General features: G+C 31.8%; 4 protein-coding genes across 8 annotated transcripts; 3 read left to right on the forward strand and 1 right to left on the reverse strand.

Annotated features, from left to right (window-relative positions):
* The first annotated feature begins 225 nt into the window (after positions 1-225).
* Positions 226-1853, forward strand: LOC139089387 (trypsin II-P29-like). Its single transcript, XM_070638919.1, has 4 exons — positions 226-343; positions 410-756; positions 961-1231; positions 1300-1853. Exons 1-4 carry the CDS (start codon positions 304-306, stop codon positions 1521-1523), a joined length of 882 nt encoding a protein of 293 aa, XP_070495020.1. The 5' UTR covers positions 226-303; the 3' UTR covers positions 1524-1853.
* A 12397-nt stretch (positions 1854-14250) lies between these two features.
* LOC139089483 (globin CTT-IIIA) lies at positions 14251-17610 on the forward strand. Its single transcript, XM_070639038.1, has 4 exons — positions 14251-14400; positions 16813-17072; positions 17127-17244; positions 17313-17610. Exons 2-4 carry the CDS (start codon positions 16858-16860, stop codon positions 17439-17441), a joined length of 462 nt encoding a protein of 153 aa, XP_070495139.1. The 5' UTR covers positions 14251-14400; positions 16813-16857; the 3' UTR covers positions 17442-17610.
* Positions 17611-19724: 2114 nt separating this feature from the next.
* On the forward strand, positions 19725-20867 carry LOC139089525 (actin-binding protein IPP-like). Its single transcript, XM_070639079.1, has one exon. It carries the CDS (start codon positions 19725-19727, stop codon positions 20865-20867), a length of 1143 nt encoding a protein of 380 aa, XP_070495180.1.
* Positions 20868-23292: 2425 nt separating this feature from the next.
* LOC139089414 (ethanolaminephosphotransferase 1) lies at positions 23293-27027 on the reverse strand. 5 transcript variants are annotated; one of them, XM_070638955.1, is made up of 7 exons: positions 26909-27027; positions 25158-25226; positions 24683-25057; positions 24381-24604; positions 24123-24303; positions 23698-23946; positions 23293-23596 (listed from the first exon to the last, which is right to left on the reverse strand). In XM_070638955.1, the coding sequence occupies exons 1-7, from the start codon at positions 26963-26965 to the stop codon at positions 23534-23536; spliced, it is 1218 nt and encodes a 405-aa protein (XP_070495056.1). In that variant the 5' UTR covers positions 26966-27027; the 3' UTR covers positions 23293-23533. The 5 variants fall into 5 exon arrangements, with proteins under 5 accessions (XP_070495056.1, XP_070495055.1, XP_070495058.1 ...); XM_070638954.1 differs by having other exon boundaries at positions 24381-24622; XM_070638957.1 differs by lacking the exon at positions 26909-27027 and adding an exon at positions 26702-26844 and having other exon boundaries at positions 24381-24622.
* Positions 27028-27721: the final 694 nt, after the last annotated feature.

Raw genomic sequence — 27721 nt, forward strand, 5'->3', positions numbered from 1 at the left:
TTATAATGAAAGGCACTAGCAATTTTACAGTCTCACACATCATTTCTGCTTTTGCGAACATACCATAAAATAATTTCAATGTTTATAAAAATTTAGATACTAACAATGTTGATCAAAGAATTTCCCCAAAAAATATTTTCGCATGCTACATGACTCATAGTATAGAGTTTATAGGAAACAATGCTGCTATCAATAAATTGCTAAAATTTCGTCACTTACTGATATCTTTTTATTGATAAAGATAAGACAAAAAAAATAAATTCTCATCGTATAGTTTAGTCAAGTTGTGTATAAAATGTGAGCATGTTGTGGCTTATAATACTGATTCAATTATTTGTAACATGTAAGTAATTTCCTTATGAATATATAATTCTTGTTCCATAAACATCTCATAAACATGTATAAACAGCTCATGGATATGAGAACATCGAAGGAAGAGTTGTGAATGGAATAACAGCTCAACATTACATTCCTTATCAGGCCTCAATAAGAGTGTCAGTAAGAGATTATTTACGTTTTGGAAGGGGTCATACATGCGGAGGAGTTTTAATAAAATCTCGAACTGTCGTCACAGCTGCCCATTGTTTAATGGATGGATTTGACTACAGAACAGTATTTGATATTCATGTTGTTTTTGGATCACTTAATCGGTTTACATTCACACAAGAAACTGTGATTGGATATGTTGAGAGAATTATTGTTCATCCGGACTATCTAAGGACTTTCAGCTTTGCTCATGATATCGGTGTTGTGATTGTAAGTGTTTTGTGAATTTGTTTAGGGCGCGGACAGAATAGTCATCTTCGCAGTGTCTGAACTTTTCAAAAAATTTCCCTATTTTTATGGCCAACCCTTTATTTACAAAGTTTCAAATTATTGAAATTTTCAAAATACTTCCCGATTTTTCTGTCCAACCCCACTTAACATGCATTGAATTTCAGTAACATATTATTTCTACAGCTTAGACGTTCAATAGAGTTCAATGATAACATCAATCCAATACAAATGATAGATTATCAAGTAAAAACAGGAACGGAATGCCAAGTCAGTGGTTGGGGTGGTCTTTATTGGAGAGGACCAATGCCAGCACAATTACAAAAGGCAAATGTTACAATTTTCGACAGACATTTATGCAATTCCTCAAATTCCTATGGTGGCATTATTACCAATGGAATGGTCTGTGCAAATGGTCAAACTGAAACAGGTGAAATCATTGACGTGTGTCAGGGTGGTAAGTATAATTTTCAATAATAAAACCACAGAATGATGTTATCATGCAGAGATGACATTCCATTTTAGATTCCGGTGGACCACTTGTATGTAATAATATGCTTGTGGGACTTGCATCATTTGGTGATCAATGTGGACGAGTTCTTGAACGACCTGGCGTTTTCGTTGACATTTATTATTACCGCAATTGGATTACTGAACATTGGAATGGTGTTGCTATGCAAAAAAGTCACAAAATCTCTATTTTCATGTTCACACTTTTTGTAAATTTAATTTGGAAGTTTGAGCTATAAAAAAATAGCTTGAAACATCTGCCAACACACATTTTTTTGTGCTGCTTTGCAACACACATAAAAAAAATTCCTCAAATCAGCACCATGAGAGTGAGAGCAAGCAAGTAGTAACAGCAGCAATAACAACAATTTTGTGTGCAATTGAAATGTTTGGCACTTTTTTATCAACATTCAAGAGGATTTAATGTTTCTCGTGACATATGGAAATTTCACTTTTTTTGTGCTATGCCAATTTAAACACATGAAAAAAAAGAGAATAACGAGATACAATTGGTGTTACAACCAGATTCGTTCGGTAGACGGTGAATAAAATACGATTATTGATTCAAATTTTTCCTTTTTTATTGGGACATGGTTAAGTTTTATGGCGGAAAATGTAAATGGCTTGAGGTCTTATTGCTTATAAAGCAGTCATTTTTAGCCAATGAAGTTAGATTTAGATGACAATGAACTGATGGACTTCCAATATGAATATTTTAACGTTCATTTGAGATTTGAATAATATTTACTGTACATAGTTGAACCCCCCTTTTTTACATAAAAAATTCAGTCTGTTTTTGAACTCTGCAGAATAAACATCACAAATCCATAAAGAAGTCGTTTTAATTAAACTACATTGATCACAATCACTAAGTGATAAATATTTAATTCATTAGTGTAATTTTATAATGACAAATTGCTTTAAATAGATATAAAACTGTAAATTTCGCATTATAAAAAATTTTAAACAAATAAAAGAGCGGGAAAATTCAAATTTTTGAAAAATAACGTATTTTTTTCCATTGTTCTATGTTTACTCAAATTTGAAATTATCGTTAAATTTTGAAATCATAATGACTTAGATGTCATTTACCCGCCATCGGGCCTCCATGAAAAACTTGTGCCGATCGGACAAGAATCAGAAAAATTATTTATTCAGTAACTGCGCTCCAAACATCAGCAATACGACATCAAACTCGCAATACAATGCACAAATAAAAACACACATCCAACATGCAGTGACGAAACCTCTTCACAAGCTGAATAAAATATTTTTCCAACTCGATGCTCCTTTTATATTAAAATGTGATGCGACTCATGTGCAAATATTTTAATCCCATCTGAAAATTTTCATGCAACGCAATGTAAAAAATAAATTTCCATTCTAGAAAGTCTGTGTGCTTGACATTTTATGCAATTTTTCATTAGATGAAAAAGTCTTATGAATGAAATTGACATCACACACACAATTCGGGGGGAGCAAAAAACAATTAACATTGGTGACTTTATATGAGTGAGTGATGATGGTTATTTATGAGGATCACGAAAGCAAATATGCATCTCCAACTTTTTTTGACGTACGATTTTCATATAAGAATGAAGTTCTATAATCCAAATGACAAATAAATCAACAGACTCTTCACAAACAGAGGATAAGTCATAAAAATTGATAATTTAAATACTAAAAGCTTTTGGAACTGATTTAAGTATAATTGAATAAGAAAACAGTTTTCGTTATTTTCAGGTTGTTGTCAGTCAGAGGAATAAGTTATTGACATTCTCACCTGAGAATTGAGTTATGTGGTCAGTATTTGCATATCCAGTTATAGATTAATGCTGATGAACTTTACATTTACTTAAAGTATTATATTAAATGACCTAATTTGTGGAATTAAGCTATAAGAATGACTGATTTCCTTTCTGTATTATATTTGACTATGATTTACAAGTGTATCATCTTCATTACTGTCTTAACTGAGTCATAATTCCATAAAACATTCAAAATGTATTGGGCAGCATCAGGTAGAGGATTTAACTTCAATTTGAGGTTAATCCTGGACTCAAATTAATTTAAATATGCTTCTATGAGCTTTAAATTAATGTTGTAAGCTTAACCATGACTGAGCTATGAGATGAGATAGGCAAGAAAGTAAATTAATGGACTTGAAATATTTTTGTGAGGATTTCTTGTTGGATATCCATTGATAAATAGCAATAAACAAGACATAAATCACAAGAAGATTAGCTTCCGTTAAATTAAATTTTTCTCATTGGAACTTCTCATGACATGAACGACATTTTCATATTCTCAGCTTTTCAGGACATGAAAAATCGGAATTGATTGATTTTCCCATGTGGAAAAAAGTTTCCGCATCAAATTGGAATCGAGTATTATTGTGGAATGTCGATGATGTATGATATATTGGCCATAAAAGCCACTTAATTTCACAAATTTCCCTCAAAAATCAATCCCAATGAAATTTAAAATGTTTCTACAAAATGGAAATGAAGCAGCCACAAATATGCAACTAATTGTAGCTTGATTGAAACCAATTATGTGTGGCCATTGATAAATATTTGCATAACATTGACATATTCATGATAAAATGTGAATAATTAGACAGAATCAGAACTGAAAGACTGCATCAATAAATGACCACAAATTGGATTAATTGAAGCACTAAAGAAGCTCTTTATGCTGAATGTAATGACATGAGATTTAATTTCCGCATCCATGAACATCATTTAATGCTACTTACTTCATTTTTTTGCTCACAAACTGAGAAGGTCAAGTGAAATTTCCGGCATATTTAAGTCTATTTTCAAGATTTTTTCCTCTTCTTATGTCCTCTTGTCCCCTTCACAACTCCATCTGATTTGAGAAAAAAAGTCACAGCACTCAAATCATTCTAAAATTGCTATTTAAGTCTTGTACAGTGATGAAGCCTTTTTTCGCATGAATACACTTGAGAAATTTACTTCTATGCCTCTACATGTTTGTTGGGTCAGATGAATGTCATAGACTCGCTTCATGGTCTATATACAGCAGTCAGATAGAAAGACATTGAACATTCCTCAACTCCATTATCCAGTTAAAGGAACTAAATCCTTATTTAAGATCTTAAATACACCATCCAAATGCAGCTTAATGTTTGTTTATAAAACTTTCGGGATTGTTTCGCCAGTATCGCGGATATACGAAAAAACAAGAAATGGAAGAGACAAGAAGGAAGAGATTTTATGGCACTTGAAAATTCTTCTTCTTGTCTCAAAATTCAATTATTCTGCAAGAAGTGTCTCAGGATTAAGGATTCTGAAATGAATGAGACAGAATAAAAATAATGAAATAAAAACATCAAGTTCCAGTGCTCTCAGATGCTTAGTTTAGAATGCGCAGCTCTTCAGCATTGATAAATATTGGGAATATGTCAACGGTCATTTTGAATTTGAATTGTGAGAACAGTAATTTACCATTATCGAGTAGCTTTTCTCCTTTATTTTATTTGTTGTGCTGAAATTCAATTTGTTTTCAATTAATTAAACATCGTAATTAGCTATCTAATGGACAAGAATCAAGAATAAGAACAAGCAACACCTTCGTAAGAATATCTCGTTGGACGCGGTAATAAAGAGCAAGAAGTGACACTCAAATTCAATTTTTCAGACTTAAATGACATCTTTTGTTCTTGGTTTGCGGTCACGAGATGAATATTAATTGGGAGAAGAACAAAAGGAAGTCATTGTATGTGAGTATAATGTGAAGTTAGGTCAAGATTGAAAATTGTTGGAATGCTGCTTACATACAGCAGGAATTTGATACCTGATGTTGTTTGCCACATTCTCATATGAATAGCTTCGGTATTTTTTGTTTAATTCAAAAACTATTTCAATGTCAATAACGACTGGATATTTCCGACACAAAAATTTGCTGAAATTATTTTCGCATCAAATGTAAATTATAGTCGCGGAACCATCAGATTGAAATAGCAACAGCAGCAAAAAAATTAATTGTAGTCTATTACCTGATTCATGTACTGTTTGTATATCACGTGACGTTGATAATATATATGAGGACATGAAACTTAACCACAGCTTAATAAAATTGAGAATTTTCATCTCAAAACTAGCAGTGCTAGATGCTGTAAAATAATTTTATTTTCCCTTCCACTTGATACAACAGCATCGACTCAATTTTCTTACCATGATCTAATTTTATCGTTCATTCCTTCTTCCTCTAGCTCTTGCTTACTGTGTAGAAGAAGTAAAAGTAAAAAAACAGACGATGATATTGCAATGAATGAGAGGAAAATTGTGTTTAAAATGAAACTATTATCCCGTCATATAAAAAAACATAAAAATTGTACAATGAATGATGATGTTCCTTACTATTCCATCTTATCCATTTTCATTCTTATACTCCGCAATAACAACAGCAACAATTGTGTATGAAAGAGCAGGAAAAATAAAAGAAAAACTCGAGTTGAATTCAATAAAGCTTATTGAAACTTACAAAAAGGAACGGAAAAACTTCCTTCTTATAAAAATGATATTTCTTCCTTTTTTCCACAATTTGAACAGTAGTTGTATGATATCAAATCGTAAGATGATGAGGATGATGGAAGGAGTAAAGTCTTCTGATATGTTGGCAAGTACGAAATGAGTTTGTAAAGTACATGAAGGAACAAGACGTCTTAAGTCTACGAATTTTATTGATCCAGAGATCATCAATGTCAAAAGATCCAGAAGACTAAAAATCTCAAAGTGAGACAGTCAGAAGAACTGACTATCAAGTCAGCAAGTTCAATTAAAAAATCCACAAAAAGCTGAACTATTGAGTACGAGTGTTGAATCTTTTTCCACACTTCGACGCTTCCAAATCAGAACGAAAATTTCTTTTGAATGGAGGAATAAGATATTGATACATGCACAGTGAGTATTGCATTGAATGTGAATGTATATGCGATTTCATGCTAAAGATAAACTTGCATCATAAAATGAAGAAACATTCCAGCTTTGTTAGAAAATTCAATTTCAAATTTGATTCATCAAAAGCTCATTAGTTGGTTCTCTTGAATCATTTCTCATTGACTTGTGGAATTGAAAGTAATTTAATTTGATTCAATTTTGCTTAAATAAATTGATTGAACAATAGGAACAACAAGAACAAGACGAAGAAAATAGTGCTGGCTACTCAAATTCAATTACAGAGTAAAGCATAAGTTATCAGATATGAAATGAAATGTTTTAGGTCAATAAAGTCGAAAAAATGTACAAGAATTGGAGTTTGAGGAAATAAAATTGAAACTTGGTAAGGAATCGACAATGAAATGTAAAAGCTCTCTACAGAGTAAGTACATTCTTCTGCATTCTATGGCTAGTCATCGATATATGCAATATATATTTTTAAATACATCTGACCAAGGCACTGAACACAAAATAAGAAGAAATTGTATTAGCAATAACAGTAATAGAAATATCACAAGAAGCTGGTTATTGTAACGAGAAAATTCTCATGTGAAGATTTATGCTTTATTAACATGTCAAATGCAATATTAAGTACATGTATGGATGATATTTTTCTATTTTTGCACAGCTGGGAAGGGTGACTAGTTAGTTGATACAAAGTTTTGGAGATCGAATTCCAAATGTTTAAGTTCTGGTTCTATCTAGTGTATAGTGTGACATCTTGCTGTAACACAATGAGTAAGAAGCTGTATTGATCTGTCTAATCCAGTGGTGGGCAACCTTTTTGTGCCAGTGCATACCTGATGGTAAGCTTCAACAGAAATCTTCAGCACATGACATACAATACATGACAATTCCAGCAAATTTTGGATAAACACAAGTGTGTCGCGGCACACAGGTTGTGCACCACTGGTCTAAGCATTGGTTCCAGTTACTCAAATTGATAGACATCTAGGAAACAGGAGTTAGGAGGTTGATGCAGAGTCATTTGAAGATTCCCATCCAATTCCATCCTTATGAAGATTAGCTGGTCACCCTAGACATCCAGCTTAAACATCGTTTACAATAGCTATGAAAAGGATATAAAGTCAAGTGAACTGAACAATGTAGAAAAGGTACTTTCATAAATTTCATGCTACTTAATGCAGCACATAAAAATAAATTGAGTCATAAAAAACTAAGAGAAATTTTTGCTATTTTTAAAAAAATTTCCTTTGACAAAAACATCTATCAACGTACATTATTATATTTTGCTTCTGTGGCCAAAAAATTCCTATTAATAATTTTTCTTTCCTTTCCGATATTTCCTCATTCAATTTCTCCTATCCATGTGATTATATCACATGTGAAAATATTTTTATTTTCTTGGCTAGAACGCCAACATTTCTTATTTATTTACTAGCTCAATTTTCATAGAAAGTCATTGGAAAGACGCAGAAAAGGCCGAAATTTCTCTAAGGCAGTCTGTCTCAATTTTATTCAATTATTGATAATGACCCCATAAGTTAATAAATATGTTTATTATGATATTCTACATAATGGTTAATAAATCACTACGTGAATAGTCACATGATGTCAATTCTTATATTCGTGTGGCTTTCAATCATCATAAATTCTATGGTAACGTGTCTCGACTAAGTTCCATCCAAAACAAGACATTAGAGTGTTCTGACTATAATAAGTACGACTCGTGTTTCATCGAGCATAAATGAACATTATGTAATTGTAATTTAATACCTAAATGTGCGCCTTTTTCAACTTGTTCTAATTAACAAACTTGTCTCTTTATAAATCGATGGATATACGTCAAATGCGTATATTTGTGTATTAGTTAGTAGCGTCTATTTTCTTAATTTCAAGGTCAAAAATATAAAGAAATCATTAATGATTCCTTAAATTGATGCGAAATACTCGCATATAAAGTAACACAATTCACTTAAAATTTGTATTTTTGTCAATTCCTTCATTCCATTAGATTCTCAAATTCTCTCCTTAAGTAAAGTGAATAAGGTCAGACAGGAATGTTATATATAGTAAGAACTAGTCAACAACAAAATAAAAATACTAATTTAATGTTATTGTTTGGTCACGGTTGGTCCCCTTTACATGTGTATAAACATTGGGGGTCGTTCAGTTATGACGTCACACAAGATGACCCCTCCCCCCTTGTTATAAATTTTATTCTGTTTTTTTAAGCTGTTACAAGATTGTAGGGTACGGGCTATGCTTTCTTAATGCCGGGACCGGAACCGGGAAATCTCGGAACAGTCCCGTTCCGATCCCGAAAATCTTCCGAAACCGGGATTTCAGGAAAGCATGAGCCCTCAAAAAAAAACGACCGTAATATGTGAACGACCCCACATTTTAATTTTGTTTCTTCTTCATCGTGTGACTTGATTTGCCTTCAATGTCAATAATCTTTAGATAATATATTTATTTATGTAAGCACGTGGTATAAGTACTTGAACGATATCCAAACGAGCCCACCACATGATTTAAAGAGATGATGTGTTAGTTGCGAATTCTATTTTCACATCGTTTCTTACTAATTTTCACTTTCGATGTCTTTACGTCAAATAACTAGACACGTCAATAATAATTTTCGTAAATATTCACTTTCAGTTCTAATTTAGAAGAAAATCAACAGAAAGAAGAAAGATATCCCACACGCTTCCTGTCATTGCTTGTATACAATTCATAAATTTTTATATAATTTGTTCGACCAATTTCAACACAATTTTTCAATCAGTACCTTGTAACGTCATTGAATTTTGAAGTCATTAAGCATCTGGTCTAGATCTTACGCAACCATTATACAATGTATCGCTGAGGAAATTTTCGAGAAAAATTCTTACTTCTTATTTCCACCTTGAAGCGTTATTTTTTGCATTTAAAAAGAAGACGTGTTATGCATGTGATTAGATTTTATGGCTGGCTGAATGGAAAATTGCTCAACTCATAACTCAGATTGGGTAGATTTATTTTGGTCAGAAAAGTAGACGGAAAATTGGACAATTCATTAATTAACTCAGACTTGATGGACAATTGATCAACTTATTAGTCAAAAATAAGCGGAAAATTGAATCATTTTTAGTTATTTTGAGAATTAATGAGTGTCAAAGCAATTTACTGCCAAAAGTCTGTGACATTGGTTGAAATTATGTAAGGCTGCAACAGAGGATTTATTGTATTATCAATTGATTAACATATTACTAAGTTATGATATGTGAAGTGATTCAGGAGCTGTCATTAGACTTGAAAATCATGCAATTCACAGCTATGAGCTATGGATCTTATGATCTGTGCAACTGAAATGCATCTGTTTAAGCTTTAAAGTGACTGATAAACGGTTTTATTAATTTCAAATTTTTAACGGTTTTCAAAAATTTGAACGAATTAAATTTGGAATTTTCGACAGCTTGAATGACTTTTTCGCAATACTTCACATGACTTAGTTATGGACTTAGCTGAAGCTTTGCCAAAACCAGTGATGAGCAACCTGTGCGTAGTGACACACTGCTGTGCCGTCATTTTTTTTATTACGCTAAGAACCGCATCATGGCTTACCACCAAGATAAGCCGTGACACAAAAAATGTTATCTACCACCCCTGGCTTAAACGATCAATTAGTCATCCTCTACTTAACAATGAGTTATTGGATGACATTCATAAACGACCCCAAATTGTCTACAAAAATGTCTGATTCCATCCATAAATGCACAAATAAATTCCAAAGCCCAAACGAGGTCATCGACCCACGCTAATTATTCAAAAATCAAGTGCCAGTTAAAAACTGCCAATAGGAAACTTCAATCAAGTACTGAAAAATGCGTCATGCACATCCATGACTAGCCTTTCTTTCGTCTAGCTTTCTTTTTCAGGGTTGACTTCTTCTTTTGTATTAATTCACTTTTATTATAGAATGATCATGTGAATAAAGCGACAATAAAATAGAATAAAAAAAGAGAACCTGTTGAGCTTCGTTGAGCACATTTTCGGCGTGTGCATTTTTATTGTCCAATTTTAGAATTGGCAACAGCAAAATTCCAAATAAGCATAAGCGCTTTTATTATTTGTTGTTTGTGTCAAAGTCGTGAAGAGAGCAATAAAAAGGTCTGGAATAGGGGCAGCATATAATAATGGATAATATTGCATCCTCACATTACATAATACATCACTTACTCATGCACAGTCCAAATGAACTCATTCAAGCCATTGTTATAATGATGCGACACAAAAAATTGTGAGCGAGAGAAAGAGAGAAATTCGAGAATGAAGTATTTCCGTTTGAGATTGATTGCAATGAAATAATTCTTCAATTCGCCACTTCAACGAATTTATAAAGCCCTCCATTTGACTCTGATGATATGCCAATTTAACAATGAAGCACATATACTTAGTTTTTTTTTGGATATGAAACCTATTTACAGCGTGTGCGTTTCAAATTCTTCTTCTATCGACATTACTAGAAATTATACTGAGATTAACATCTACAATGATGGATTAATGGATGAAATAAAATATCATTTGCATGGTACTCGACGGTATATTGACTTGAAATAACTTTATGACTCAAATGCGCAATAATTAGTGTCGAAATTTTTTGACTCTGTAAGGCGTGAAGTTCCTTTCTGTGTGAGAAGCATTGGCAATTAACTCATTAAAATTCCCGCCATAAACTCTCGTTCGATCGGGTCCCATTTTTCTTAGTCTTTATGGCTAACTGCTCTTGAGTGTAATTTTGTCCGTTACAAAAAAATTTCAAAAAAGGTTGAAATTTTAAAAATTCAAATTTTTGTTTACATTTTAAAATTTATTTTGTTCTTCAAAATATTGCCTTCCTGGACATAATAGCTTGTCATATTATCGATCTATAGCTAATATACAGCCAAAAGTTATGCAATAAACATTGCATAAGCAAAGAAAATTCTTGAATTTGCATGTTTCTAACATTTAAATTTTAATATTGCATTTGTTACTAAAATAAGAAGAACGACAACGACTCGAGAGCAGTTATTGTTATGCTGGATATTTTATTTTTATATATTTTTTAATATATGTATCTTTCCATGCTATACATACTCTTCTTCCCTATACCCATGTTGAGTTTCTTTTTTTTAATAAATTTAAAATAAATTTAACTGGCAGGGCTTAAGCGAATACATGCGAAAGGGCATTTCAAGGTCTTTTTTATTGAAAATACAGAAATGTTTTTGGTGGGCTCGCTTTTTTTACGACTTTTCTTCAATTAATGATTCATATTTCGACAATATGTATGTATGTAGACTCCATTCGTATCATTTCATTTGTTTTATATTAAAACTGCAAGATGCTCTCTGTCAAAATGTCTAAAGCCCCTGAATATATATATCCAATGTTCATACTATGCTGAGCTGTCTAATGTTAATTTGTGATGGTCAGAAAATTGCGTTCTTTTTGAGACTTCTCTTTTCGACTCCTTTCGGCTACCACAAAACATATAACGACGAGTAATTGATCATTTATCCTCACTTATTTTGTACAACGCATTTGGTTGCCTTGTCATGACTTGGCACGGGGTGAAATAAACATAATAAAAAATTGGGAAATGAAAAACAAAAATCACATGATTTAATAGATAAATAACAGTATTAATGTTATTGTCGTTGACACATCTAGGGCTTCCTATTACATATTTTCGGTAGTTTGTTATTGTCTACATATCTTCATTGTCATGTACGATCTAGAAATAGGAGGATTGTGATTGATTGAAGATAACAATAAAAACTAAGTCGTGTGTAGAGCTTAGCAGATTGAAATGAATGGTTAGTCGATCAATGATGGTCTTATGCAATCCCACATCTTCCCTCAAGCTAGCCCCACGCGAGTCATGTCACAAATCATCCAAATTCCATAATAGTACGTCAATCCAGAAAAATCTCAAGCTACAAAAAATTAACAAATTCATTCTTTAAATTATAATAGGAATTTTTGATTATATAATGGAAGCAGAATTGCTTCTTCTTGTGCTGCTCGTTTTGCAAATCGTCTCGGATGGATAAAATGAATATTCAAGTGCAATACTATTTTGCATAAATGTGCTAAAAAGAAGGCAAGAAACAGCGAATGGAAAATTTTGTTGTTCTCCGTGCTGTTCTTTTTTTTTTTTGGTGCGAAGCCGGGTCTTCTTCTCCTTTACTTTCGTACATGTGTAACAAAAAAGCTTAATTCCATCATATTGAATATGAATATATGAATAGTTGAAGATAGGCCAGCATTTCTAGATGATGATAATTTTATTATGTTATTTAAAGATACTAAATCCTTTATGGCTAAAAGTAGCATGTGATGGTTAGAGAGGAATTTAAAAAACGATACACGTTTTGCATATTATTATTTTAATTTGTTTTGTTTTTGGATTTGTTTGTTGATATTTAATTTCAGAGTCAATAACATTTTAACGGATATTTCAGATTTGAATTTTTTGAAGGATCCAATGTCCATCATGATATTCATAATTTCATTAAAAATGGCTTTAAATTCTACCTTTGAATGATTAATTGATGTGAATGACTTCAAAAGACGCTCAAATATAAAGAAACTTTACATTCTCTTGCAGAGTACGTCGAGTGGTAATAAGAAAACACTAAATTCCATTGAAATTTCATTGAACTTTGTGGTAATTTTTTCGTAGGATTTTTCTCAACATTTTAGTCTAAAATTTCGCCTGAAAATCTTAATAATTAATTTAATAAAATTACAGATATCTTGCCTTGAAAGTCAGCAATAAAATACAGCTAATAAAAGAGAATTCTAGAAATTTATGCATAGTTTCATGATCGCCTCATTTTTGTAAGTAAACAGTAAGAGATGAAATTTGAGTATGAAGAAGTTTAATTTCAACAATCTATACAAACTGTTTTAATTCCTTTCAGTTAAATCTAAATATGAATAGGTGTGAATAAGTTCATTTCTTTTGTATATAAGACTATAATTTAAAGAATCTAATGAAATTTAAATATTTGTAATCATCGCATTCGCAAATTTTTCAACAAGTCTCTTGTCTAAATAAATAATTTTGCTTTATTGAGAAGCTGCTTAGGCTTAAATCTAGTGTACGATAAAACAAACAAGAAATTTCCCTATTATATATTCGAAGAGATTACACAATACTTGAGATGATTATGCCGGTTCTATTCCAATGGAGGTCAATTGTTATGCTCGTGTTAAGCAAGTTAAGAAGAAATTTATCAACATTAGCGAGAACATTCTTTATGATATTCTGTGACATCTAAAATATGTGTTTAAATAAGGTGACAAAAGTTCAATCAAGCAAATAATTTCAAGCCACGTCAATTGAACACATTATTGTACAAATTTATTTTAAGTAAAAATAATAATGTCGTGTATATTGCCGAATATTCAGTAAAGTGGGAAGCAAAATTTTCGGCAAAATTATAAAATCAAAATTTGAATGTATCCCCATCCTATACACAAATACAGTAGAAATGTATGAGGTTTTTTTTTGTTTTCCTCTTCTTCCATACACGTGCTTCTTCGGGGACGCTGACTGTTGAATAATAGCCATAGCTGCTGTCTATTTTGATATTGATTTATCATTAAAAAACAGAATCATATCACCTGACTTGTTAACATCACGTAGATACAAATTTTGCAATATTGAAGCAATTAGGTAATAGAAGAGCTTTTTTTTGCTCTTATCAAAAACGAATTGTACAACACTTTTCAGCAATAAATACATTTTCAAATATTATCATGTGTATAAATATTTGTTGTACCGAAAATACATTTTATCTCTCGCTCTGTACAATGCAGAGTATTATGAAAAGAGTTGATTTTTTTGGCCGGTGCTAAATTAATTTTTCCGTTAAATTTGAAAGATTTCTCATGCTCCAAATGGGTTCCTTTAAGAAAAACTTTGTGTGCATGTTTGAGTGTATATATCGAAGTCGATAATAGGAGAGAAAAAGAAAAGAAAGGAAAGAAAGAATAACAACAATAGCGTCACAAATGAATGATACGAAGATGAAAAAAAATTCAAAAAACTCACGTAGCACTTAAGTTGGTAGAGTACGGAGCAAAGAATATTCAAAGTCAGTTTGTTTGCAGCCGGCATCCGAGTCACAAGTGCTCTTAAAAGCTAAAAATTCCAGTAAGTATTCACTTTGATACTTTAACTTGTAAAATTTTTTGCATACAACGTGGAACTTTGAAAATTTTTTGAAATTTATTTGAAGAAATTTTTCCAAATTTGAAATTTTTTTTCAATGATTGCTTTGAATTTGAATTTGATTCAAAGAATTATTTGACATTTTCAAAGATTGTTTTGATTTTTCCAAAGAATCTTTTGGATTTTTCAAAGAATGCTTTGATTTTTTCAAATTTTTCAATGTTTGCTTTGATAATTTTCAAAATTAATTCAATTCAAATAAATTTCAAAGAATTTTCCAAGAAGTGAAATGAAAAAGTTTGAGAAAAGTGACAAAAAATTCAGCATGTGTTAACCGTGTGATGCATATTGCAAGGATATCGCATTGCAAAAGCGTGGTCGCATTCAAATGCAAATGCAAATGATACGCGTCATGCAATTAATCTAAATTATTCTTTCATGTCTCATGATAAATTTATTTTCGGGCATGTCATGAGAATTGAGTGAAAATTCCACAAATATGTATCTATTCTAATATGTTAAATTGAAATTAATTGGAAATGATTGAATATGCATACATACATATATATTAGTGCCGGTTTTGATTAACGAATTTCTTTTTCTTGTTATGCTGTTATGCATCATCGAACTGATGCATGTGTTTGTTAAGGCGTCGTTTTCATCCAAATATGCCACAATTATCACGTAGGACCATGTTAATTGGAAACTTTTTTTTTTGTTGTTGTGAGCAAATCTTCTTATTGCGATTCTTTTCTTAGATTTCATTTTAATGCCTTTTCGTTAACATGTTTGCCAAAAATAAAATAAGGCTTCCAGACATGGCTTTATGATTCATAACGCGAATTCTCTTTTTCGCGAAAGAAAAGAAGAGAGAGAAAAGGAAAGAAAACAAGCCGGCAAATTTAAGACACTTCGAAACAATTCAAAAAGCCGGTAATAATATTCGTTGTTCCGTAGATGCGCAAAATAAAAAAAGAAGAGAATCAGTCACTCAATAGAAGGCTTGTCGCTCATATACATTTAGATTGCTCACCAGAGCAGATCAAAAAAGTGATCGAACGACAAACAGATATATTTAGAGTGAGTGAGATGCGCGCGGGAAAGAGCGAGAGCTACAAAAACAAAAAATATTCTGCGCGTGTTATACAATATAATTTATGGAAATTTTTGCGCAGTTTGCCAAAAAATATAGCATATAGCAACTCTAAATTAATAGATACAAACGATGTTAATTTAATTTAGTTCAATTGAATCTAATCTAAAAGAATAATATTTTTCTGTGCTGTTGTATAGCATATAGCACGATAAGTTTTGCAAGATAATTAAAGCCGTTGATTTATCTAATGTTTAAATTCCCATTTCCATGCATGAATAAACAATTAAACTTTATAATTTGAGAGTATCGGATTAATAGGAACCCCATGCGTTTGCATACTCTTAAATGTATTGTTTATTCAATTGGTAACGCATTGGACTTCTTATTTTCTCTCTCAATTAAAGTAGCAAAAACGAGATGAAATTTATAGTCGATTGCAAAACTTATGGCCATAAAAGACGCTGAGAAATTCTCATTCCATTCTATTCTTAACATTATTCATTCAATCTTGAATAAGAAATTCGTGTGCAGGAAATAAATGGATTAAAGATTTTCTTATTCTCCCTCCCAATTCAATTCTTGTTCGTTCCTTTTTCGATGACTTTTCGTCTTTTTCAACTGGAGAGTCTGAAGCGTTGGGACGCGATTCTCATGGGTTATTTTTGCACATCCAAAACAATAAAATTAAAAAATGGAGAATTTTATGATCATGAAGAAGAGGAACTTGACTCTTTTTCTCTCCTTCTTTATGATCGTCTTCTGCAAAAAATGCGGTTTCTTATTAAAATAAATTAATAAAAAGAGATCAAGAAGAAGAAGATGAAAACCACGCGCACTACAAGCCAAGATTTCCATGCCAAATGTTCCTGTTACACAACTCATTTGGCGCGATCGTTAATGTGAATATGCCGGCATCTAGAAATAACACGCGCATTATCTATAAACTTTACTTTTTGAATAAATTTACATTCTTTCTGGATGTTGTTGTATGTTTTGGATATATAACAAGTTGTGGGTCATATTATTGTCCATTTTTAGATTTGCGCGTGATTTCCAAATCTTCTTAATCAAGATTATAATGGCACGGATTTAAATTAGACTTAATTAAATTAATTTAATCACTTAATATGCCTCATGCATGTGTATGTAGGAATTTGGGAGATCAATTAGTTTTTTTTCAATTCTCAAACATTTTCTTTTCATCTTCTTTAATTATGATTGACACGTCTTTCCTGTCACTTGACTTTATTATTTAACAGATGCCTTAAATAACTCTTTTATGTCTTCTTCTTTTGCAGAATTTTCTCTTTGTTCGTTGAACCAATCTAAAAAAAATTGTCAATATGGTCGCCACACCAGCAATGCCTTCAATGACCGACGCTCAAGTCGCCGCCGTCAAGGGAGATTGGGAAAAAATCAAGGGATCAGGAGTTGAAATCTTGTATTTCTTCTTGAACAAGTTCCCAGGAAACTACCCAATGTTCAAGAAATTCGCCGGCCAAGACTTGGCAGCCGCCAAGGGAACAGCTGAATTCAAGGACCAAGCTGACAAGATCATGTAAGATCAACAGCATAAATCCACAATAGCATCTAATTAATTGTTTCTTTACAGTGCCTTCTTAGGAGGTGTCATGGACAAATTGGGATCTGACTTGGCTGGAGCAAAGGCTCTCCTCAACCAATTGGGAACATCACACAGAGCTATGGGAATCACCAAGGAACAATTCGACGTAAGATATAAAAAAATTTATGCCTTAATTCAAATTTATTAATTAAATTTTTTATTTCCCAAAATTAGCAATTCCGTCAAGCTTTAACTGAACTCTTGGGCAACCTTGGATTCGGTGGCAACATCGGAGCATGGAACGCAACTGTTGATTTAATGTTCCACGTCATCTTCAACCAACTCGACGGAACCCCAGTCTAAGCATTTAAACCCAAAATTTTAATATAATCCATTTTTTTTTCTTTTTGATTTTATTTTACTTTTGTGCCTTTACTAACTCGAATATCCACTCGAACCAATTATAGAAATACAAAAAGTATCAATAAAAGTATTTTACGTATATTTTGCTATCACGTAAAAAACAAACAAACATTTTCTATTGACTTCTTACACCTCTTATTTCCAGTATACTGAATATGTATAGTTTTCATTTCAAAAATCACGTAGACTTTACATTCCTTTCTTCTTGACTAATTTGATAGATTTTGTTATTAGATGATAAATAATTATGAGAGTCATCGTAGGCATGCTGAACAAGATTTTCAATCAAAATCCAATAACAAAGATTCAAATCGAGAAGAAATTCAAGTTTTCAATTTAGGAACCGAATTTTTATAGATTCTCTGCAAGATTGTTGCTGCTGTTTTAGCCGAGACACAAAATTTATATGGAAAAGTATTTTTAGCCAAGACACAATTCAGCTTAAACCCACAAAAATATGAGAAATTTCATGGCAATCAATCTCTTTACCTGATGTGTCAACCCATTTGCCTGCATTCTTATGCAGTCTGGGAATGTCTTGTTTTGCTTTACATCGATTTTTAATCCTGATAGGAATCCCTTTTAATAGGGGCTATCCCTAATTCTTTAAAATGAAATGTGAATCTAACGGAAAAAGAAGAACTGCCTACGTGCAGTCTGGCACGCACAACATTACATCATCATAAATCTTTTCTGGAATCGTTGTAAGACTTGTAATGATCAAAATAGCTCCACATCTGTCATAATTAACATATTTAAAGTGAAGCTATTAACATATACAGCAGACGTAAAATCAATAGCCGTAAATGCTCTAAATAATTCAGCAATAGTAGATTTAAGAGCAAAACAAGATATGAGCATCACATGGCAATAAATTTAGTATCATTCCTCTTTATCCTTTTGTATCGCATTGCGAAAACATCAGAAAGCTCTTCTCCTTAATCCCCTTTTAATTGGACTTTGAGAGTAGCTTAAGTGAATTATTTTTATAGCTCAATGTTGTGAATGATAATTAATTGGAGTAAATTCCTTAATATCTTTGTGTGTGATTATGTCTTTAATTTTCAGTTTCCATAGAAATTATTTTGAATTTTACGTCACTATTATTAAGAACACCCTCGAGGAATCTCACGTGAAGTGAAAATTATTAGTTTTTGGAGTTGAAAGCATTAAAGATAAATATTTAAAGAAAATATTCAAGTTATGATAATCTCTTCCTTGCCTTTAAAACTGGTAAATTTGTCTCTTTTTGGTTATTTTAGGTTATTTCAGCTCAATTTCTAACGGATTTGTTAAATTCAAACTTCAGCGGTTTTGTAAAATTCAAATCCCAACGGTTTTGTAAAATTTAAAATCTCAATTTGTGAACAGTAAATCAGTGTTTTTGTTGAGTTTTTGTGAAAATTTCTGAAAATTGGACTAATTTTATTTCAATCCGTTCATCAGTCAGCTAAATCACCTCAAGAAGTCAAGTTGTGTAGATAAAACTTAGTATCACAGTAATCACATCTAGAAATGCAGCAAAATTGAAACAAAAAGAAGAATTTAAGAAGAAAAGTTTTAAGCCTTCCAGAAATATAATCCTTTAAGTCTCGCCTCATATCCTTTAACCAAACATACATATACACATTTATTTCTCAATGATACAATTTCCATAACGTTAATTTCGGTTTAATTAGAATTATCTTGTGTGTTTCATGAGGTGGAAAAGCAATTTATTTACTTCTCCTATTGTTCCATTCTCACTTGAACATTCAAATACACACTCACACACACACACATGCTCTAGTTAGTTACATTTACACATTTATTTAGTTCTTATCATTGACATTGTTCTGTATTTGAGCCTTCTTCATTTACACCAGAATGTTCAATGCATTGTCTTATTATATAGCATAAGTTTGTTGTGTATTTAAGCCTTTAACTGCAAATGAAAAAAATTCTTTTCTGATTATTGGATACGAGAAAAGTTTTTCCTTTTTCTTTTTATGGACACAGACATAATCATGATGTAGAAGATTAAGAAGAAATCGAAGCACATTGTTTAATAATAAATAAGTTCCTTTAATTCTTTGAACATCATCTAATCTTAGCCTTAAAGTGGATTAATGGGATGAATATGATGACCTTCTCAAACAATGTTGTATCTAATAATCCAGAAAATAATCATAGTTCACATTGATCCACATTTTATAACAAAAAATCCATCAAAAAAAGGAGAAAATGTCATACGACTTGATTGCAGGTTTTACAGCAGTTCTGGATGATATTTCAAAATGTAATAAAAGTCAAGTCGGTGATCATAAAAATACCGAAAGTGATGATGTCGAGCGCAGTATTAATGAAATTTGTCCTGATAAATATGAATTTCATTGGAAGGAGAATCCGAAATTGCTGGATAAAGATGATCTAAAGAAACTCATCATAGCTGAATATAAGAAGCCAAAATCTTATGACATTCTAGTCCAAATTGATGGAAAGAAATTCGAGTGTCAGTTACTGATATTGCAATGCTATTCTGATTATTTTGCAAAGAGATCAAAGGACGAGAAAGTGATTGAATTAAATGGAACTGACATCAATCCGAATGCATTTTATAGCATTTATCGATGGATGATTTCGAGTTCAAAGAAAACTGAACGTGATGGATTGATTCCATTGCTAATTGGTGCTGAATATCTTCAGGTGTCACAACTTGTCGAGCAATGTTGGAATCTCATACAAAATATCAACTGGTTTCAGGAAGATCAAGCATATTTATTGTACAAGGAAGCAAGAACATGGAAATATGAGAAAATCCAGTCAATGATGATGAAACAAGTCAAGAAAATTTTCCTCACAGTTGTTGCTACTCTCGATTTTGTTAAAATGGACAAGGATGAAGTCAAGCAATGGCTGCAATTAGAAAATATTGGAATTAATTCCGAAGTTGACATTTTCTATGCAGCAGCGCGATGGTTGTTATATGATTGGAATGAGAGACAAAAATATTTGATGGAACTGATGATGGAAGTGCGTTTTGGATTGTTTCCATCATGGAGAATTGTGATATTAAGGAAGAATGAAAATACAGGAAGATTGCAAGAACTTTTAAAGAATCAGGAACTGCAGAAATATTTAGAAGACAGCATGTCCTATTCAATTTATCGCAGTTGCTTTGAATCCACAGATTATCCACGATTTGCTGACTTCCTTTATCGATTCGGATATCAGCAGCTCTTTGAACGAGAAGTCATTTACGATCCATATTGGCAGAAATGGTACAAAAAGTCTCTTTACTCATTCCAAGACTTTCTAAATTACTTAAAATTCATTAAATCTAATGCACTCATTCATTGGACTCAAATACAAAGTAATAAAAGCTAGAGCTGAATTATTTGCATGGATTAAGTTTTTGCGACTTTATTTTATGTTCCATTCCGTCTCTCCTTTGAGTCATTAAAGGGAATTTCGGTTTTTATTGCGATGCAAAATGTTTATTTTGTTCAGCATCAAAAGTTTCACAGTACAATGGTATCTGCATGAATTTAGAGGTTCCAATTATAAGGATGCTTGACTGTAAAGCAATGGAAGTCGCTATTCGAGAGAAAATGGCAATAAAAATTAACAAAAATTGTCTCTTTAAAGTTAATTCTTCACTTCTGTGCTGTATCTCCTTTTATTGTCTCGATCCATTCACTTCATTATTTGTCATTAAAGAGCAAACATTGAACTAGAACATAGTAAGCATAAGAAGCAAAGAAAGTCGTCCATAATGACACAATAATACATCAAAATCCGATTTAAAATTGGATACTTTATTGACATGTCCATTAGCTGTTCAAACAAATCTTGACATGCAAGGGCGCTCATAGAACAGCATTAAATGTCCTCATGATATTGTAAGTAAAAAAGGGAAGAATTGACACACAAGTGACAGAAGCTTTTCATTTCTATCTTTCGTGCTTAATATTAAAAATCTGACACTGGATTAAAGAAGGAAATGAAAATGTTGTCAAAGGACGTTCTTGATTCTCTTTATGATTAATGTCTTGTTTCCTTCAGCTGTGAATGGAAATTTAAAATCGATTTTTGTCAAATATTCAGAAATATACAAAATTGCTTCATGCTCGATTGCATTTCCAATAATATTTGACAAGATACAAAGCTGCAGTACAAAACAACAAAAAGCCACAATTGCATTCATGCCATGAATTTAAAATCAATTTTGATATTATTAAAACCCAATCATTTGTCACATATACATTGAGTGCAGCAACAAAAAAGTCACTGAAAAAAAGCTTGCAGCATAATAGAATGAAAATGCAATTTTATGGAAATTGAGATAGGAAGAAATAAAGCTTGAAAATAAAATCAGCAGCAACAACAATAAAAGGATAAGGATTCAATGAATGAGAAATAAGAAGCATCGTCACTTACCGATTCATCATGTTGCACATTTTTTCCTGTTATTTGACATTATTCCTTTCAATTCCATCTAGATTTTCATCGCTTTCGCTCGATTGATAAGAAATTAAATTTAATATTTTTTCTCTATTCTTCCCATAATCCAGTGATGAGCAAGCTGTGTGCTGCGGTACCTTAGTGGTAAGCCACTCTTGAAGCCTCACACAGCGTTCAGTTCATGACATTTCCAAAAACTGCCACTTGCGTATCGCAGCACACATCTTGCCCACCACTGCCATAATCCCTGTTCATGTATGCCACACACAAGACATAAATGACTGACTTATATTGTGTGGGAAAAAATGGAACAACATTTATGGAATGGGAAACACAAGAATGCTTTTTGTGTGGAAAAATTCTTTGACATCATTTCAATGCGTTCTAAGCCATGTACATAAAATTTGTCAAATATTTCCGTCACAAAAGATGCCATACGCTGTGAAGATTTAAGATGGAAATCAAAGAGGAATTTTCTTTATGTCTGGAAAGTTCAGAAAGGAAAATTCTTGAGAAATGAGATAAAAATTCCTTAATTTAAGATTTGAATATAATTTACTGTTATTGTTTAGATGCTTTGATGAAATTGGGACTTTTTGATGTTTCTGAAGGTCGGATGGTAAGGATATAGTTATTAGTGACTTAAAATGTCTGTAAAAGTTTCTTTGAATTCTGGTTCAATAATTTCCGTTAAATTTTAATTCAAATATTTCCGATTCAAATGATTTCGTTAAATTTTCGTTAAGAAGAAATTCAAATTTCAATTTTCCGTTAAAAATTAATTTCCTTAAATCTAACATTAAATGACTTTTAAAGTTCACGTCCATCAATACAGATGCAAATAAGGGAGAATTCCTTCCTAGTATTCACCCAGAATTTAAAAGATGAGGAAAAATAAAGGAAAAGAAAATTAAAGTTCGTAAAAAAGCAATCAAGATTTAAAGACTTGAAAATCCCTCACAATTCTTTTTTCCATCCTTGATTCGCTTATTTCCAAAATCCTCATCGATCATAAAAAAATGCGAAAAGAGAAAGGAAAATTCTCGATATTATTTATACATACATATCGTGTGTATGGACGTAAGGCATATAAAAATCATCAAGTGAAGATTTATTTTATTCAAAAATCCATTCATGGATGTATGACTGATGTTCCTCAATAAAAGCATGAAAGTCACTACGCAGCAGCATCATAAAGGCTATATAAAGCTATACATAATAAGAAAAAAATATGAATAATAAGATTTATTGAGGAAAGATTGAATGATGATGAAAATTTCTATGGATATTGATGCTCATGTTGTTGCCTTAATAATACTGGAATCAAATTTTAATGACTAGATATTGCTCTCTGCAATGTTAATGGAATTTTTATTAAAGTATAGATTTTTCTTTTCGCGAAAAAAGGCACTAATTTCCCAGCTGTGCCGTATTTTATGTCACATAATTTTACTGTTATTATATACATAGCCATTATTATCATAGTTATATCCTACTACTTATGCGCACTAATATAAAGTTAATTTATAAAAGTTAAATTAGTTTTTCTCTCTGTCGTGTTGCATCCAAAAAAAAATGCTCATGAGGCTTTAAACTTTGTCTCGCACGAATTGCATAGCTTCACCATTTCTAGCTGACTGCTTTGGCTTAATCTAGGATGTGGGAAATTTTTTTGCATTATCATAGATTATCATCATAAATAAAGATATATTTTTTAATATTAACTACAACTGCATGCTGTGTAGAGACTTACCGTGAAACATTTGATGCCAAAATGCTGACACATTTCGTTAACAACACTATAGCCATAATGAAAATGCTGTATGCTTAAAATACCAACTAATATATAGAGAATGTACTTTTCAACAACAAGTGTCATTTGTGGAAATCCAAAAAGTGGAAATGGGAAAATGCAGATGAGAACGGTGAGGAGATAAATCCACAATTGGGAATTCCAGCCATCTGTTCGTGTATCACTCATTTGTGCCACAATCAAACGACACTAGGAAAATGGAAATAGCAATTTATAAATATTGGATGTTGAAGGCAGTGGTGAGTAACCTTTTTTGTGCAACGGCACACTTTGATGGCAAGCCTTAAGCTGAACGGCATAAGGTTCAAGGCATACTAATGTGTCGCAGCACAAAGGTTGCCCACCACTGGACAACATGAACTTACGCTAATATTGGAGAAAATTGTTCCAGTAACCATAATAAACATCCTAGGATCCACATCCATAATTTTGTTAGGTGAAAATACTAGCCAAAGTGTAGAAACAGCAAAAAGTCCAAAAACTGGATAAAGTGGACGGAATAATTCAATCATTGGCCTCATCTTGCCAGTTTTATCACGATATGATCTACAAAAATGTGAAAATAAATTGTTGCATAAGTTTAAGGGGGGACATCCAAAAATAATTTATATTTCATATCATACTTGTAAATATTCCATGCTATCACCGGATGACTTGTCAATAGTCCAGATATATACATTATTAATTCCACATAAACCGTTGGCGTTATGCCAAAAATTGGTGTCACAAATAATTTTGGTCCAAAAATGCCAGCAATGAGTAATGTGAATGAACATGACCACATAACGTAATCATATGCATACGGAAGAAACAGAACATTCGTATTGTATTTTTCAAAGTGCGTGAGCTGTAATGTGCACGTATTCTATATATAATCTCTGAACAGTCATTAAAATCCGTTATACGTGTCATCGTATATACTCACATAAAAATTTAAGTAAACACAGTAAGTTATAAAATGCATCCTCACAGCCGGTAAATCATTTGTACCAAAAAGACTAAATAAATATATCATGATAAAGATACTTGAATATGAATCGAGTCCATGGTCAAATAATTCACCCAGTGGTGTTGATGTGCCTGTTTTTCTTGCTTGCTTTCCATCTATACCATCCAATGTATAAGCCACAAATACATTTATACCAGCTAGAATAAAAACCCATCGTGGAATTACATAGTCTTCTGTTCCATTTGCCACATGAAAATAATAATCGTAATATCCAATCAGGAGATAGTTAAAGACGGTAAGCATAAAACCAGCAAAGGTGATAAGATTTGGAGCAACATACGGTGGCACAAACTAAAGTCACATAAAAAGGAAAAGTATTGTGTGATAAATAGACATAAACATAAAGTTAAAGAAGGAAGTAAATATGTTTTAATACTCATAGAATCCTCACCTTAACAATCCAATTCCAGAAGGGATGCATTACGAATTTACTGAACCAACTTGTGTCTACACATGTGTACTGTACGGATGGGAATCATAAAATATTAGTAACGATTTTCATGTGATGTTGTAAAAAGGTATTTTTAATAAATTTTTAGATCCTTTTAATGAGCTGTTGTCATTTAGGGGTGGATGGTCATGAAAGAGTTGGGAAGGAGCTGTGTATGAGCTTTAAATATAGAGAACTACAAGATCCAGAATGGGAAATTTTTGAATTGAACTGGATTTTCTCATAAAAAACTGATTCTACAGCAGTTCTTTGCTATTTTCTTTCTATATATGGTTAATGTAGTAAGCACTCAGCTTCCTCGACATGAACATCCAGTCAAATTCCAAAAACTTTCAATCCGGAAATGATCTGTCAACAAAGTCGCATCAAACTATTCTATTTCTATTCCAATAATGATAAACAAATCATGAACTAAATGTCAGTCGAGCCCATGTCGAAAACAAAATACCAATAATCAGGAGATTAGTTCCAGGGCAACGGAAAGTTCAAATTTTAATTTTAATTTACATGAAATATGCAGTGTAAGAGAAATTAGTCACATCATAAAATTTATTTCTGTTTACGATCGTTGTGGTGTTATAAAAGAGATAAGAGTACACTGAATTCCTTCCTATACACTCTCTATTTACATTAATTTCATGACCATTCACCATCTGCTTCATTATCAGTTGACAATAAAGTTTTTTTTTTGTTTATAATTAAATAAATTTCATTCAATTTTGGTTCATTACTCCTGGACACTCATACTCTCTAAATAAATCACTTTATAGAGTAAAAGAGTACATTCGCCCGTATTGCTATAGATTTTGCAAAGAGAATCAATCTCTATGTGTCATGCGACCGTGCCGTGACGTATTTATTTTACGTAGTTTAATATTCCTATCAGTTTACTTGAAAAACTCTTTTACTTTTCACGACTGCCACAAAAATATGTAGATAGTGTCACTAGGCTGTCGCGCAGGACATAAACAATTGGTCTTGTGTCATTTTGAAGAGTAATTAGTACGTGAAGAATTCTTTGAGATTTTCCCGCTATTTTTATTTATTTTAAAATTAAATTGCAAATTTTCATTTTCTAAGGTCGATTAAAGTACAAGCAAGCTATAGATCTACTTGCTCATATAAATCGTATCGAATTCAAGAGTTTCAAACGTAAATTGGCATGTAAATAAGCTAAAATTTAATGACAAACTTTTGATATGGAAAATTTAATTTTCCCGCGTAAAATATTCTTTCAAAAATACGATAAATTTTACTTCAAGCAATTAAACCTCATAAGCCGGAACTAAAATAAAACTTTTTTACAACTGATAATATTATTCAAATAATTGTGACCTTGCTATGGATCTTGATTTGAGAGTTGACATTGCTTTGAACTTTTGGATTGAGAATGTGATTCAGTCTAAATGCCTGAATATATTACAATTTGCTCGACTTTAAAGGATTTTAATCTTCTCCATATCAAAGTCGAGAATGTAACGGACATAAAAATATTACAGCACTGATGAGGTATCACTGATTTATATTGACATAAATTTCAATTTTTAAGCGATAAGAACTCTATTTTATTAAAAACGTCACATTTTTCTACACCATGCTTGCCACTTTATTGTAATGCAGTAGAATAAAGGGTAGATTCGTAACTTTATCTTATCTGATTTGTATTATTATATTTATTCATTTGTCATCACCTTATATTTATCAAATCCCGCAAGATGATCAGCGTTGAGATATTTTTTGTTCCACATTGTAAAGGCTTTTCTTAACACTAATTGTACAGAAAAATAGACTAAAATATGAACTTGTTGAAACGACTTTTAAACTCAGACTGGAAGAAGAATAGATTAAGTCAAGATGAGTTGAAAATGAGATTATCAATATTCTCAATTTATTCTTATCAATACTGTTTGTGTTACCAGATCTCAAATTGCTCAGATATTTTTGGAATTTTTAATACGTGTTCTGACCTGAACTATATGTATGTAGATGCTTATCAGTAAATTAGTAAGAAAAGTATTAATCTGTTAATGGATTGTGAGAATAAGTCAACTGTCGTTTAATATTCATATTATATTTATGACTACAGTTAGTTGATACTCCCCTTTTATAGTTAGTGGCCCCTTTATATGAACATTTTAGTTTGATTTAGAACTTCATAGAATAAACATCTCATTAATCAGTAAAAAAGTGTGTTGTGATTAGAGTAGGCATTTCCAGTCAAATCTTAATATGGCAAAGAACCAAAAGGCGACTCTGAAATACTAAATTACGTCAATATGCATCATAGCAATAAAATGTTCACACATGCCACAAAAATAAAAAAAAACTTCAATTTATTCGAAGTAATTTGATCTAACCTCATATTTCATATTATTTTTTAGCTGATGGAACTGTATATAATGATCATTAAGAATGTTTCGATAGTTAAATTAGCAAAATAATGATCAAACCTTTTTTCTGCACTTACGAATTGAATAGCAATTTATCACGCGAGTATATCAAAT

The sequence above is a fragment of the Chironomus tepperi genome, unplaced genomic scaffold (genome assembly GCF_022539635.2).
Source record: "Chironomus tepperi strain 1889 unplaced genomic scaffold, CSIRO-AGI_Ctep_v1 contig_177, whole genome shotgun sequence".
In the NCBI taxonomy this organism is placed as follows: Eukaryota; Metazoa; Arthropoda; class Insecta; order Diptera; family Chironomidae; genus Chironomus; species Chironomus tepperi.

What these genes read in the sequence shown, in the direction of transcription:
- LOC139089387 (XM_070638919.1), top strand. Translation starts at nt 304, where the DNA reads ATGTTGTGGCTTATAATACTGATTCAATTATTTGTAACAT. An exon ending in GATTCAATTATTTGTAACAT is followed by an intron (nt 344 to 409) that starts GTAAGTAATTTC and finishes ATGTATAAACAG; the next exon opens with CTCATGGATATGAGAACATC. An exon ending in CATTGACGTGTGTCAGGGTG is followed by an intron (nt 1,232 to 1,299) that starts GTAAGTATAATT and finishes ATTCCATTTTAG; the next exon opens with ATTCCGGTGGACCACTTGTA.
- LOC139089525 (XM_070639079.1), top strand. Translation starts at nt 19,725, where the DNA reads ATGTCATACGACTTGATTGCAGGTTTTACAGCAGTTCTGGATGATATT.
- LOC139089414 (XM_070638954.1), bottom strand. Translation starts at nt 26,965, where the DNA reads ATGTGGAACAAAAAATATCTCAACGCTGATCATCTTGCGGGATTTGAT. An exon ending in ATAGCATGGAATATTTACAA is followed by an intron (nt 24,304 to 24,380) that starts GTATGATATGAA and finishes ACATTTTTGTAG; the next exon opens with ATCATATCGTGATAAAACTG. An exon ending in CAATTTTCTCCAATATTAGC is followed by an intron (nt 23,947 to 24,122) that starts GTAAGTTCATGT and finishes CCATTTTCCTAG; the next exon opens with TGTCGTTTGATTGTGGCACA.
- LOC139089483 (XM_070639038.1), top strand. Translation starts at nt 16,858, where the DNA reads ATGGTCGCCACACCAGCAATGCCTTCAATGACCGACGCTCAAGTCGCC. An exon ending in GACCAAGCTGACAAGATCAT is followed by an intron (nt 17,073 to 17,126) that starts GTAAGATCAACA and finishes GTTTCTTTACAG; the next exon opens with TGCCTTCTTAGGAGGTGTCA. An exon ending in TCACCAAGGAACAATTCGAC is followed by an intron (nt 17,245 to 17,312) that starts GTAAGATATAAA and finishes TCCCAAAATTAG; the next exon opens with CAATTCCGTCAAGCTTTAAC.